This window comes from Haliaeetus albicilla, chromosome 9, assembly GCF_947461875.1.
Source record: "Haliaeetus albicilla chromosome 9, bHalAlb1.1, whole genome shotgun sequence".
NCBI lineage: Eukaryota > Metazoa > Chordata > Aves > Accipitriformes > Accipitridae > Haliaeetus > Haliaeetus albicilla.
The window spans coordinates 14,475,942-14,491,302 of record NC_091491.1 but is presented as its reverse complement, the minus strand read 5'-3'; the positions used below and the strand labels follow the sequence as shown (position 1 = coordinate 14,491,302).

Sequence of the window (15,361 nt, the reverse complement as noted above, 5' to 3'; positions counted from 1 at the left end):
CATTAACTTGCAACCAAGCAATCAGACAATGCCAGCTTTGTGACTCAAACCAGTAAGATTTCTTCCTGCGCCTTCCTGTCTTCCTCCCCACTTGCAGTCTGGATAAAGAGCATCAAAAAAGGATGCCTAATTCGGCAGTTGCACAGTAATAGAGTAACTCAAAACTTGGAGAGAAAAGAGAAAACATGCAGAGAGGGGGTCCTGTTGAATTAATGCAAGTGCTCTGTCAATTATGCGACCTATTTAAGTAGAAGATGATCCACAGGTTTATCTTTAGAATGAGCAGGTCTTTCTGTTGTTGTCAGATCAGTGTGATTGACTACACTCTTTCCCAAACAAATACTTTATTCAGCATCCCTGTGTCACCCCCAAGTTGCTTTTCCCACTCTGTGCTTGGCTTGTTGAAATCCAGCAGCTCTGTTCATCGATGTGATTCTGTAATTCAACCAGTCTCATTTAAAGCAGGTCTTTCAGCCCTGCCTTCTGTTTTGTGGATGCCTTTTCACTAGCACTGTCCATCTTTCTCACTGTGAAGGGGTTTTGGTGAAAAATCTGACAGTGTTAGAAGCCATCACTGATCATTGCTGGCATTGGTTATGTCTGGCTCTTCAGTTTTATGTAATGAAGCTCTTCTCTCTGCTTACAGGCCAAGGAATGTGGTCAGATGCAGAACAAATGGCTTATGATAAACATTCAGAATGTGCAAGATTTTGCGTGTCAGTGTCTCAACCGCGATGTCTGGAGTAATGAGGCTGTGAAGAACATAATCCGGGAACATTTCATTTTTTGGCAGGTGAGAAATTTAATGGGGCTGTGCAGGTAACTTCGTGTCCTGGTAGGTGGGGCAGTGGAAAAAAAGGGACTTCTTCGAATAAAATGGTACTGTTGCAGTTCTCTTGGTGAACTTGCAGAAAAGATGCAGTAGTTCTTGGAGATGTAGTTTATGGAGGTAGGTGTAGTTTGTGGATATGCATTTGAATGCATAAACTGCCTTTCACTTGTGCACTCCAGATGTTACCATGTAGCTTCTAATACATGGAGCATTAGAGGCACCTTTTCAGCTTATCAGGGTTACTGAGAACTGTATGTACCATTTGTAGGGTATACGGTAAAATAGAGGAAAACTTTGTACATTTTCAGGATACAGTTTGTTTGTGTTCCGTCTCCACCCAGTAATTTGCTGCCAACGTGGTATTTTGTAGGTATACCATGACAGTGAGGAAGGACAGAGGTACATACAGTTTTATAAATTAGCAGACTTCCCTTACGTCTCCATCCTGGATCCCAGGACAGGTAAGATAAGTGGCGGTTACCTGCAGTTCATACATCCTGTGAGAAGGACTGGCAGTTGTAGGCTAGAATGCCATCTTTCGCAGTATGTGTTACATTCAGCTGAAGAATCTCAGTTACATTGTTTTGCTCTCTGAGAGACCTTGTTGTCCCTGAAGAAGTGAAGCGGTATGTTTTGGAGGAACTAAGGGAATAGAACTCCCAAGGCTTGCTGAAATTTTATGTATTTGGTTATCTAACTTGGTATAGCTTAACGAGTACTTTGAAAATAGTACCACCTGGTGGTAAAACTCAGAATTTTTTTTTTTTAAATGTCCTCTTGAAAGCTACTTGACATTTGTAAACATTACATCAATCTTCTTCGTGCTCCTTGCACAGTAACTTTGTGAGACTCAGCGATGACTTATTAAATTGCATCTTAATTTTGAAATACCATTTTGGCTTTGGGTTTGTTGTTTGTTTTGGTTTGTTTTTTTTTTTTACCTGAACAATCAAACTTCTACCTCCCCCTCCAGCTCTTCTCAAATTGTTACTTTCTCTTTTGTATCCCAACACCCTTTCTTCTTTTAGCATCATATGATGCAGCTATATTAATGGTCTGGTTGTCTCCTTCTCAGGACTGAAGTAATAGTGTCTGTAATCAGAGCTGAGATTTCTTGTTATTTGACTTAAACCACCCAAAAACTTTTTTCTTTTTTTTTTTTTTTTTTTGAGTTAGGATACTCTTCTTAGCACTTTACTTATGGAAACAAATGCTGTTTGCCAAGGTGTAGAATCAAAGCAGGCAAGAATGTAGAAATGCTTCTTCATAAACTTAGTGGTTTGGCTTTTTTTTCGTTTTGAAGCCTAATTCACCATTCTGTGCACATGTTCCCATAGATAAAAAGAAAACAGAAATCAACAGGGTCTGTATTTATGTCTGTCCATGAGTGAAACCTTTTCAAGGGAGTGGAAGGAGGAAGCTTCATAATTATCAGGTGGTAGCCAGTAGGAAGCTGCAGTTCCACAAATAAGGACTCTTGCAGAGTGCAGGCGCAGCAGTGAACTGGTGTGTTTTGGTGTGTTTGACCACTAAGCTGCAGTCTTTTTCTGAAGTTATGTTTCATGACACCTTTCATTCCCTAGGCCAGAAACTAGTGGAGTGGCACCAGCTAGACGTGACTTCTTTCTTGGACCAAGTGACTGGGTTCCTGAGTGAGCATGGACAGCTGGATGGCCATTCTACTAGCCCTCCCCAAAAATGCTCTCGTTCAGTAAGTATGAGGCACTCTCTAGGAGGACTGGAGAAACCCGAAAGAACATGCTAGCCTGTCTTTATTCAACTGTACTGATTTCCCATTCAGTAGTATAAACAGACTTAATGAGATAGCGCAAGAGTATGCAAAAAATGGTGCGCTGGGGAATGCCTTTTCCTGTGATAACTATTTTTGTTGTGCAGTTTATGCTTTCGGCATTTATTTTGGATTTAGCAGTCACACAATTGTGCATGTGTGGAAGGAAAATATATTACTCCATGTGAAACTCCAAGGAGAAATCATTCAGTAGTCATAGCATGACTAGCTTTCCATGCTGTTTGTTCCTGATGTTTTAGTAGCTTCTCTTTGGAGGACTGATGTCCAGTACGTATTTAAAAGCCATTTTTATGTATTTGTGTTATGTCTGTATTCAACAGGAGAGTCTCATTGATGCCAGTGAGGACAGCCAGTTGGAAGCTGCTATCAGAGCCTCGTTACAGGAGACGCATTTTGATTCCTCACAGGCCAAGCAGGAGAGTCGGTCAGATGAGGAGTCAGAGTCGGAGCTTTTTTCTGGAAGCGAAGAGTTTATTTCGGTTTGTGGATCTGAGGAGGAGGAAGAATCAGAGAATCCTGCCAAGTTGAGGAAGTCTCCACATAAGGACTTGGGGTATAAAAAAGAGGAGAGCCGGAGGCCTCAACCTGAGCCCCCTGCAAGGACTGAGCCTGGGACAACATCAAATCATAGAGTACTGCCCTGCATTGATGCAGAGATACTGGAGGAGTCAACTGACAAGCCTGAGAGTACATTTCAGGGCCTAGATGTGAATGGTAAGTTGCCTTTTTTTTTTTTTTTTTTTATAGTGACTTGTGTTCCGTTTTTTTCTCCTGAAAATCTTTATACGCTGACAGTACGGTTTCATCTGTTGTTTTGAAAAGCTAAATCTTTTCTTCTGTCTTACTCCCTCCTTGACACCAGATGTTTGAGCGATTCACCTTGCCAGCAGCACCACTTTGGCATAGTGACGCTGCAAACTGCAGTTGCGTTAGTCACTGAGCTCAAGTTTATTAGTTTGAGACTTTGTCCTCAGATAAAATACACATTGGTGTAATGCAGGTGCATATGACAGACCTTCTACCAGTATGGTAGAGGGAAGCAGAATAACATCAGCCCCACCTCCTGCTCAGTTAGCTTGGCTGCCTTGACAGTCTGGACTGAGTTTTAGTAATGCAACTTTGGCTAATACAAACAAGTCCCCTGAGTCTCTGTTCCTCCCTGTGGTGCCTGAGCTGGGATGCAGCAGAGTGAGGTGGTCTCAAAGGCAGAGGTAGCACAGTGTGCTTTTCTCTGGGAACACCGACCAGTTTCAGTCACTACTATTAACTCTTGAAAGAGTCCTGAGTGTGATGTGTATATTTTAAATGCATGTGGTAGAAGTATATCTTCATAGACTGGAACCTTGTATTTGTCTCCAGTCCCTAAGCCTGCTAAGCTGCGCAGTAAAGTGTGCCACCTAAAATCTATGGACGAGCTCAATTCACCTGCCTTGTTTTTTAACTTGTAGTAACTTCCTTTATGCTAGGACCAAAGGCACAGCTGATGCTAAGGTATCCAGATGGAAAGAGGGAACAAATTTCACTGCCTGAACAAGCTAAACTTCTGGTGAGTGGAGTTAATCGGAATCCTTGTTTGAGTATAGGAGAGCTGAAACTGGAGAATTTCTTTTCCTGTGATGGCACTATTGAAATCGGTTCTAGTGAAAGTGGTATATCCAGGGAGTGCTTGCACTGTCATTCTGCTGTGTTTCTTCCGTGTCATTCCTCTCTTCTGATCAACAGACTCTGCTGGCTCTGTATGTTTCCATTGCTGCTTAGGTTGTGGGTACACTCCAGGGTCTTCCTTAGTCCCAAGCCTGCTAGTTTCTTTTCTAAAATGACTCTAAATGGCTTTTGCATTAATCATTAAATTACCATAAAATACTCTCAGCTCACTTGTTTGTGGGGTGGTTTTTTGTTGTTTTTTTTCTAAATTAAAAGTTCAGTCGTTGCCCATGGTCACACAATGGTAAAATCAAAGGCAAAACTCTTCATTCTTGTTCTCCATCTCTTTCATTGTACTTCCACACTCCCTTCTGGATGTGGATGACGGAGCAGACTTTGGAGGAAGTTCTCCCAAAACAAATTTATTATAATATTTAATTACTATGCTTCAGGTGTGTGTCTCAGCTGTGCTTTGGGCTTGTTTACCGTGGAGAAGTTGATGTGGATGGCATTTCCATCAAAATTTTGGAGGTGCTTATCTGGAAGCAGTGTGTTAAGAGGTCACTGTATTCCTGTTAGCCATGAGTTTTCATGACATGGTGGCCAGTTAAAGCTCACTTTAATGTAATCAACCTAAAATCTCTGCATTGAACTGTTAGGGAAGGCAAAAGCACGTCTCTTCAGAGGATCTTGTGCAGATTTAGGAGAAAAGTGTCACATCTTTTACAGAAGTTGAGACTATAACCTAGTCTGCAGCACTCTAGAAATGTACAGTGTCTCAAGCTCATATTCTCATCCTTAACTCTTTTGCTTGAAAATAAAAGATTTTTAAAAAGTTGCTTTTGTTACACTGTCAGCTCTCAAAACCAAGCGTAAGCAGGTAGGATGTAGACTGCCTACAGTGCTACATGTGGAGTCTTGGGGCTGAAATATAAAGACTGAGGAACACTGGCAGAGCATTGCTCTTACTGTAGGAACCAGCTTTACTTTCAGACCTTCATTCTTGTTTTGTTGTAGCAGTCATTGGTGTATAGTCTTTTTCAAAGTACTCTATTATATCTTAACTGCTTTTTGAAAAAAGTCTATTAAAGTTGCATGTATTATTAAACATGTAGCACTTCTGAATACTTAACTAATTTATTTAGGTGGTACATAAGTGTAATATTGATATATTCCTGATAATCCTGACTTCTGGTTTGACTCCTTTTATGGACTGCGGTAGTTAAAGGAAGTTAATCTCAGCATGTGATTTACTTTGCTGCTGTCTGCTTTAGAGTCAGCAGAGGAATTTAGGTGAGTCAAGGTTTGTGGGTAAAGATGTCTTTTTATTGCAGAGCTGAACAGGCAGCTTTTGTGCTCACATCATGTGATCTTTTAAAGCTATTTCAGTCAGATCAAGATTGAGTCTCAGATGTTTCTTTGTGAGCATCATTTCCATGCTGATTTTTTTTTTTTTTTAGCCCTTAGTTGCTCCCATTTTAAAGCTGTCCAGAACTATAAAAAGAAATTGTTTAAGGAGACAGTTGCACTTTAGAAGTTTTAACTGATGATATGAAGTTGTTCTCCCACCAACACTGACCATTTTGAAAAACTTTTTTTTTAAATTATTGTATTGTTATCGATCAAGAGTGTGTTCTTTACACACTGTTATCTCCAGGATGTGCTTTTGCCTCCAATATTACCGTAATACCTTTTTCCCCCAGGCAAAAAAAAAAAAGGCAACACTGCCTTTTTATAGAAGCAATTAGTAGGCTGACTTCACTCTGTTCAGCAGCTCAGCCCTTCGCACCGCTGACTGATTGCCTGAATAACTTTTGTTGTCTACCAAGTGTTATAAGGTGTGCAGGAAAGGGTGGCCTTTAAACGGGACAGTTGCCTGAAAAGGAAGTCAAACCCACTTACTTGCATTCCACATCAGACACAGGCATTGTAATCTGCAAAGCCAGTTGGAGAACAGTACAGATAAAAGAGGAGGTTGGGGCAACACTCTCCTCATGCCAAAGGTTTGTGTGTGGATTTTGATGACTTCAGAAGAAATCTCCATGCAGGTACTTCCCTGGCTGTTCTGCAGTCATCAAATCTTGGAAAGGTCCAGGGTGAAAAGGATCCCTGGAGATCATCTGGTCTAATCCTCTGTTGAAAAGCAGGGCTGTAGATGAAGTTATCCAGGGCCCTCTCACGCTGAGTCTAGAATACTTCCAGCAAGGGACATTCTACCAGTTCTCTGGGCAACTTACTCCAAAGTTTAATTTCTCTCATGGTAAAGAATTCCTTCCTTATACACAGATTAAATTTCCCCTGGAGCAACTTGTGTGGTTGTCTCTTGTCACCGTGCGTCTTTGTGAAAGAAATGCCTTTATCTTCTTTGTATTGGAACACTGTGATGGTATTGCCACCGAGCCTTTTCCTTTCTAGCTGAACAAAGCCAAGTCCTTCAACCTTCATTCATGTACCAAGGCATGTCCTATACTCTAGTTGTTTCGATGCCCTCCACTGGCTCCTCTCCAGTTTTTCCTTGTCCCTCTTGAATGTGTAGAGAACAAAACTGAACACAGTATTCCAAGTATGGCCAAGAAGAGTGGCGTAATCGTATGCCTTGATCTGCTGGCATTATGCTTGTTGATGCAGCTCAGGTTTCCTGTCTGCAGTGTACCCTTGCAGCAGTGACACATTTGAGCTTTCTTGATGAGTTTTGACAGTCTCTCCGTGACACCCTGTATCTGGGCTCTAGGCAAGTAGCAGGCTTCCAAGACTCAGAGTTAGGTTGGCAGTTGGGTGCCTCAGTCCCCTGCAGGAGGAGTCCCCTCCACCAGCACGCACTGCTTCTCCCTGCTGGTTTTGACATGCTGAGGTGGACCAGTGCATCCAGTTGTGTCTTCCAGTGGAACTTGTTTGTCCTCCCCATTTATTGTCAAGATTTCATATCATTTTTTCAACTGATTTCCACTTCCCCCTCTCCCCTGCCCCCCGCGCCCCAAATGAGAGGAGAGCTGTTGTTTTGCTGCCACAGGTCTTCAGGGTGCCTTATCTTGCAAGTTGCTGTCCTCCCAGCATTAGTGTCTTGCTTCTGGTCATCCCATTCTGTCTGCACCACAAGGCCTCAGTTCCTGCCCTTGCAGTGTTGCTGCCAGCATCCTGCTGCTTTCCTGCTCATCTTCCCTGATGCAGCAGAACAAGCTGACCTCTTCCTGCAGCTCGTTGACCTCATGCACCATCTGCATTGATGCCTCTGAAACGTTAGGAAGAATGCTGCTGTTGTGGGAGGCCATATCCTGCGTCATGTCAGCACCATATGATCGACAGCTTTCCTACCAGAACGCAAACATTAAAATGAGCAGCCATCCAAGTGATCTCCCGAACACCTTGTCTGTGAGCTGCAGCAGTAACTGCCAAGTGCTTGTTTGCAACCACTTTTTTCTGTGTGCTGTGTTGCTGTGGTCCCAAAGCAGCAGCTAAATAGCGAAGGGAAGCTAGTGCAATAATTAGTACTAGTGGAAGCTTAATACTGCTAGCTTACTTCCTTACACTTAATTTACTGGCATAAGTTGCCCACCAAAACTATGTGAACAGTATTGTTGGGACCCCCTTATTTTTTCATAGTTTCTGTTTTATTACATACTGATTTATCTTTTTTCCCCTCTTTAAAAAGCTACTGTTGCTGTATCCCCTACTGTTCTGCCAACCTCCATTTCTCTATCCCTGTCTATTCATGCTTTACGCTCATCTGCTGTGTTTCCTGATGAACTTGGGAAATCTCTCTCATCATAGCATGGACATTAGCTTTTCCTGATAGGTCTGGTTGTTGGGTTGTGAGGCTGATAGCCCTTGATCCCAATGCCCTCTGTATCCTGCCCCAATTGCTTTTGTAGGCAGAGAAGTCAGTGAATTGGAAAGAGCTTTAAAAAACAAAACCACCCCAAAACCTCATGTTTCTTGAAGGCAAGGGGGGGGTGGGGGGAGTAAAAATACTGCATTTATTTTTGTCAATGCTACACCACAAAAATGCTTCTTTGGTGGCTTTTAGGTTTAGTGTAAGGGTAATGTCTGATAAACAAGTGAGGGGGCTTCTATTTTTTTTTTTTAATCTTAGTTTACTGTGACTTGAATGTGTGATGTGGAATTCAGCTTGCTTGAATTAATGTACTATTATGTATGTCTTCCTTCTGTTGAAAGAATCAGTTAGGTAAGGGATCACTTGGTAATTAGTTTTTATGATCATTCATACCATGTGGGCCAGATTAGATATTAAAGAGGGTTTATACTATATGCAAAACTTCAAAATTTCCTTTGTGATTACAAACTTCCTTTTTTAAAGGAAAATGGGATTATTTTTTTACATTCTTTTGTGTTGTTTTGAATTATATGACACTTCTTTGCCTTTCTTTCTCTCCAGGCTCTTGTGAAACATGTCCAGTCAAAAGGATACCCCAATGAACGCTTTGAACTTCTCACCAACTTCCCTCGAAGGAAACTCTCCCATCTGGACTATGAGATCACATTACAGGAGGCAGGCCTGTGTCCTCAAGAGACTGTGTTTGTGCAGGAAAGGAATTAGCACGGTGGCCTGAGTTCTCCCAGCCTTCCTCCCCTCTCCTCTTTGCCTGGGACACCAATTCATTAAATATGCAGTTGAGGGTCATAGGATTGCAGTGCTGAAATCAGGCAGGCAGCTGGCTGGCCCTTCTCTTTCTTCTTCCCTTCTCCTGCTCTAGTGACCAAATGAGAGCGTTCAGAGTTTTATTTTCTTCCTCAGCTTGGGCCCTGCAGAGAGCATTAGGAAGAACATCTTTCCATTGTTTTCATGGAATAAAGTAAAACGATGATCTGTGTATCCAGTATGCTGGGGCTTGGAGTGGCCATAATATACATACCCTTCTCGCTGCTATTCTTAAATCTGTTTTGTTTAATTTATTTTTGAAAATAGTGTGTGATAAGGCACTGTGTCATCTGTCTATAAGGAGAGAGTGTAATCTTCAGTACAGTCTTTCCTTTGTTTTGATTCTCTCCACGAAAGGTCTCCATTAACCTTACAGCCTTCTCAAGGGTTTGCTTATCTAGCGCTCTGCAAAAACTTGGTTTTGGGGAAGGAGTTGGGTTAAGCTGTGGTGAGATACTCTGCCCCCATCTAATTTCAAGGTTTCTAGATTGCATGCATGTTTTCCTTCTGCTTTAAATGCTGCCAGTGGACATAGCAAAAAAACCAACCAACCAACAAAAAACCCCCAACTATATTCTATATGGGATTGACTGCTTGGCCCAGAGGAAAAGCTGCATGTCCACTGTTAGAGCAGAACTGATTCCTTGGTAGAAGTAGGTGGGGGTTCCATTTGTTCTCTTCCCAGCATCCCCTAAATGTCTCTTTTTTACTTACTCTCAGGATTTTGCAAATGATAGAAAGTGGACAAGATACTGTAAAGAACTTGGACTCTCTGGAAAACACCTGTCATAAAAACTTGACAGTTAGTTGGCTTTTTGCTTTGCATGGTGTTTTGTTTTGTTTTCCCCAGGAGTGACTAGCTTTGCAGGGGTTTTAGAGCACTGACTGCAAGTGAGCAGGACAGCAAGTCCTAGGCAGGTTTTCTTTCATTAATTAAAAACATACACAGCCTTGTCAAACTGTGGAATGAATTAATGCTTTATAAAAGACTTCACAGCCTGGTGGCTTGAATGCTCTAGGCTGCTTTTTATGCTCTTCATCTACAGTCACTTACCTCTAAATCTGGAAGGCTGTATGGAAAGCTGCTGCTTTATTTAGGCTTTCTTTTCAGCTCTGGAAGCTGGCACCAGAAGTCATGCAGGCATATCCTGTGTGTACACTGGGCTGCGCAGTGCCCTGTTTTTCCAGTGTCTTCTCATAGACATTGAGCTGTTGATCAGTTAGTGTTACAATAGGTATTACAGTGGGATAAAAGTTAACAAACACAGCCATCCTCAAGATGGATGTCGAATCTGTGTATTTACAACTAAGAACTCAAGTTAGTGTGCTCTTCATCAGTGAGGAAAAAGGCATGTGAGACCTACCATAACTGCTAACTTTTTCTGCAACTGTCAGATGATTATACTTGTTAAAGAAAAAGACTTTAGTGGTCAGAAATTTACCATAGACTAAAACTTTTCAAGATATTTGCCTTTAATTTCATACTAGCCTGCATACTTTGGAGTCTTTAAGGAAATCACAGAAAATGTCTTGCATTCTCCATGATAATATTAGCTCACGCCTATCTTCTGCTCATAACTGAGGTTTTATGTGTAATCATACAATTGCATAAATTGATTTCCCTTCTACACAAGAGCTATGTTGCATTCTACTGCAAGATGCAGTATCCGGAAAGCGAAAGCTGATCACGGTTTCCTGGTCAATGGTTCATGTGACATCAGATGGCATTTTTAGTTTGTAAAGAGACCCTGGCATGGAGGCTGCTTCCCAGCATTGGAAAGTGAATTGCAAGGCCAGCAGAGGAGGAGGGGATGTTCGTGTTTGGCCTGTGAAGCAGCAGTGGCACCTGTAGACTGAAGGATCCTTTGTGTTACTAGGATATCCAAATTCATAACTCAGAGTTGGTCGTACGAGAGAGCAGGACAGAAGCAAACCCTTTCCGTGTAGATCTAATGCTGCCCTAAGTAGCTTCAGCTGTCTAGTTGAAATAACTCACTCTGATCTTTGTTGCCTTGAAACTCATTACCTCTTCTGTGGTTAGCCACAGGAAAATTAAGGCAGGCTGCCAACAGGATGCAGTACCCAACACATGTATAGATACTCCTTTTGTGTCCCTCAAGCAGGCTGGGGTTGGGAGCATGTTGGCCTTTCCTGCTCTCCTGCCAGTGTAAGGCAGGGAGCCTTTGTGGTTCTGCTGATTCCTCGATTCCTCTTTTGAGTTGTTGCAGGCTGGCTGTGTTTGCTGGTGGAGGGCCAACTCACTTTGCACAGGCTTGGGTTTGTATCTGCTCTGGGAACATTGTTTGCATCAACTTTTCTAGCAGTTAAGTTATACATAGAAAATTGACTCTGCCTTTTCAGTCCTAGGTCTGTTTTATTGGTAGCTTCTCTTGTTTCCCCCTGCCCCTCCCCTGTGGTACTAATGTACATGGGGCTAGGCTGTGATATGTTGAAGCATTCTGATACAAAATAACTAACAGCTGTATCAGCAGTGGGGAAGAGGGGAAACCACACTGCGGACAAGAGCTGAACTTCTTCCATGGGTTCTGTTGCTGGAGAGATTGTGCACTGTGTGGTCCCCTACTGTGAACCTTCCCTTCTTACCCTCTTTTTCAGAGCTAAGCGTGCGTGCTGCAGGGCAGCGGGCAGCTGACAATTCCTTTCTTCTCTGCTCAGCTGTAAGAAAAGCAGTAACCTTATGCTCATCATCTTGCTATCAAAAACAAACAGGGAGCCCTAGGTTAGTTAGCTTTTCATTGCTTTTGTTATGTTCAGTAACTTCTCTCGCAAGGAAGCAATTGTTGGACTTGGCTGCTGCAAGTTTATTTTTAAACCATCAAGAAACATGCCTCTCGAGCACAGTAAATGGTTTTGCCTGCTGGTGTAGTAGGACCAGGAGTGCTTATGCTCTCACTTAATTTTTTTTTTTTGAGGTTTTACTTAGAAAAATATTAATCCCCTAATGGGGAAAGAAGAATGTAAAATTGAAAATTTACATTGAAAATGGGATTTTATTTCTGTCTTGCAGTTCCTAGTAGTTTATTCTGTTCCAAAAAGTTAGGAGCTTGTTTGTTTTGGTTTGTTTTTCTGGCACTATGTGTTTTTTCTTTCAGTTTTCTTTTGCTTTGGTCTGTGAGCAGGAGGCAGAGAAAAAAAGTTTTTAAGAAATATGTGTCCTCGCATGTGGCTTCTCTCTCCCTTCATTCCTCTCCCCTCTATCCCCCTTCTTCCCAACCCAAATAAAAACAGTGCTGCAGCACACACATCGATCAGCTGTGCAGTGGTGGCTGAAAGCTGTTAAGCACCAACCAGGATACGTCATTCATGTTGTTCCTCCAAACTCTGAAGGCTTTGTGTTTTGGTGGCCTGAGGAACGTGGCTGAAAACATTAACCAAGTTATGCCTGCAACAGCTTGTAGCAGTGAAAGTGTAAAGTAGTTGGGCTCTATTTATAAAAAGCCTTTGTCACCATTGCTTCTAGATGTTAAATCTGAAGTTCAAGTTGCTTTTCACAAGGTTGGAAAAAAATGCCTTAATTCTCTATTTGCAAAATAAGATGTTGAAATATGAAGGACAAAGAAAAAAAAAAATCCTTCAAAGGCTGTGGTTTGTGGCTTCATATGAGTGTTGCTTGGCCATAATTTGTGTGTTGTGTTGCAAGGACTGACATGAGTTTGGAGGAGCAGAAGTGCATGTAGACAGTGGAAGTCTCTGAGAAGAGAATTAAACAGAGCTAACGTGTTTCAAGCTGTAGCTTCTTGCTGCTCGTGGAGAAGTTTCCTTTGCATGTGCTTTTCATCTAACAATGCTTTGTTTTGACATTTAATGTCTAATTGCAGCTAATAGTCACAGTCACAACCCGTATTCAGAAACAGAAGGCAAAACGAGCACTGGCTTTTCCTGCCAGGTGCTGTTGATACATCTACTGTTGTCTTGCTGCTTGTGATCCTTCAGAGGCCCAGAGAAGGATTTCAGGTCTTCCTGATGATACATGCTCTTAAGTCAAGCTGATTGACCAGCTTCAACCTCACAGCATTCCCTACTGACATAAAAAGGGCAGATAAAGACTGTGCCAAACATTTCTGAGTATACTCGTGTTGGGTTTTTTCGGCTTTGAATTAAGGTCTGCAATTTTTAAGTTTCTGGCATTCATGGACTGAAGTATGTTGTCCTTCCTGATAAATCAGATAAGTTGACAACATCAGTATTAAAAGAACGTGCATGTATGTGCGTAATAGCCTTGTAAAATATAGTTGTCTATAAAAAGGCACCCAAAGGTACCATTGTTCCTAAGTAGATTTAAACAGCAGTTTTGCATCAGCCTACTTTCCAGAGCTCACTAGAACTGCTGCCTTGCTATTACAGGAGAAAAACAGCTCCCGTCTGTAAAGCACGTCTGTTGTTCGCTGCTGCAAACAGCTTGCATTTCACATGGTCCGCTACTTTCATAGATACATTTTTTTAAAGACTACCGAATTTATATACTCACCTGCACCAGCTTATACCAGCTTCCACTTTCACTGGTGCTGTGGTTTGTACCATTGCAGAAACTGGCAGCTGTTTTTAGAATGTGTTTTAATAAACAAACCTCATCACTGAAGGGCCTGATTCTCAAATACACTTTTTAGAAAACTTCCATGTAATTCTGTGCTTTGCTGTTTGATATACGTTGGGACTATTGAAAACTTTTTCATTAAGTGTACTTGAGTTCTTGATGGCTAAGTGGAAAAATTTCTTGAAAGCACTAGAAAGAAAAGCCAGCATCCTCAAAAATAAAAGTTTCATCTCTGTGCAGGAGGTCTTTGAACACAGCTGCCCTGTAGCAGAGGGCACGACACGCTGTTTGCAGCTTGTGCGGGCAGCTAATGACAGCCAGATCTGAGAATGCACTCCTTGCCTCTGGGAGGAGCTGGGATGCTTAATCCTGGCTTTTTGAGTCTCTTCTTGACAGAGCACCGAGCTTGTTCACAGGGATTGAAGAGCAACAAGGGCTAAACTAAAAGCATTTTTCTTTTGGGGGCAAGGTGTCACTTGGGCTGCGTTTTGTCAGGTACCCACTGCTGTGGAGATGCATAAAATCTAGTGTTTGGTTTGGTTTTTTTTTTCCCTAAACCATGTGAAGAAAGAGATAAAATTTTTAGTAAATGTCACTAGTTTCTTCTTGTTTAATCCCTTTTTAGTCCAGTTAGTAAAAAATAGGTAGTCCTGGACCTCCAGAGGAGGAGGGGTAGCAGAGATGCGCTTTAGATGGGTGAAGTGCAAAGTCTCAGTCCCATAAAGACTCAGTGTGCCTTGTCTAGCTGTTTCAGTAGATTGAATACAGCTTCTCCTCTCCCCCACCCTTTCCGTTTATTTATTTTAACAGAAATTATTTTCTTTAAATGGAACAGCTACTGTTTTAAAGGCAAAACAAAACTCATGGTTTGAGCCCTATATTGGCCATCTACATTGTTGGAAATACCAGCAGTCGCATGTTTGATCTGAATACGTTTGACGACCGACTGTTGAGGTCTGTTGGTTGACATTCTGCAAAGAGAGTCTTGCTGAGGTTTTCTCTGTCTGAGCCTGAGGTCTTACTGCAGTTTGGTTTTACTCTGCTATCTGCTCCTGAACCGGCGAGGTTAATGGATACCCTTTCTGTGATGATGTACAGGATGACTTTTATTCCAGTCTCCTCTTGTCCATGAGATGCTTAGTGTCTGTCCACTCCCAATAAATATAGCCATATGTATATACACACACACACACACGTGTTTTTAATCGGAGAATGTGGCACTTGACATCAGTGCCTCAACTTTCCTCAGTTTTATGTTCTGTTGTTTTACATGGGTATACTAGGAGTGAGTGCAGAAGTTTGGGATTTGGTCACTGTCTTTAATTACTGTGAGCGTCTGCAGTACAGAGAAAAGTAATTTTGTAACTGCTTGTTAAAGGGTGCTGAGACTTTAAGGTATAGAAGGATAGATATTAAAAGTACATGGAGCAGGGGGACGAGGTGCTATTTTATAGAACAAATTTATATGAAGAACATCTGGGTAAAATTCAGAGATGTGGTGCCTCGTCAGAGACACGAGACTATAGGATAGATGATTTTTAAAAATAAAGCTATTTCCTCTAATTGGTGAACTTACACTTTCAAAATTATGACTTTGCCTGTCAGTTTTTATGGTCATCACTTTCTTCTTCAATGATGGTGACTTCATGTGGGAGGAGGGAGAGGATTAATTTGGAAGATTTCAGCTCACCATGCTGGGAGGGACCAAACTCAAGGAAACCTCTGATCTATATACACAACTGCTGCATTTTTTTATAAATATATGTAAATGTCCTATTGTAATATTTGATCCTGGAAATAAAACAAACGGTTTTCAGTAGCTTTCTTCATCTCTTGGGTTTTGGGTTTGGGTTTTTTTGCTGT

At 41.7% G+C, this 15,361-nt stretch overlaps 1 protein-coding gene across 2 annotated transcripts in view; it reads left to right on the top strand.

The window, feature by feature from the left end:
• The window catches only part of UBXN7 (UBX domain protein 7), a 31,574-nt gene extending 16,257 nt beyond the window's left edge, over positions 1–15,317 (top strand). For both annotated transcript variants that reach the window (XM_069791745.1, XM_009914220.2), the window contains exons 6-11: positions 647–793; positions 1,203–1,293; positions 2,416–2,543; positions 2,963–3,356; positions 4,109–4,188; positions 8,680–15,317. In XM_069791745.1, coding sequence (XP_069647846.1) covers positions 647–793; positions 1,203–1,293; positions 2,416–2,543; positions 2,963–3,356; positions 4,109–4,188; positions 8,680–8,841 — 1,002 coding nt within the window. In that variant the 3' untranslated portion in view covers positions 8,842–15,317. The remainder of the gene's footprint in view (positions 1–646; positions 794–1,202; positions 1,294–2,415; positions 2,544–2,962; positions 3,357–4,108; positions 4,189–8,679) is intronic.
• The last annotated feature ends 44 nt before the right edge of the window (positions 15,318–15,361 follow it).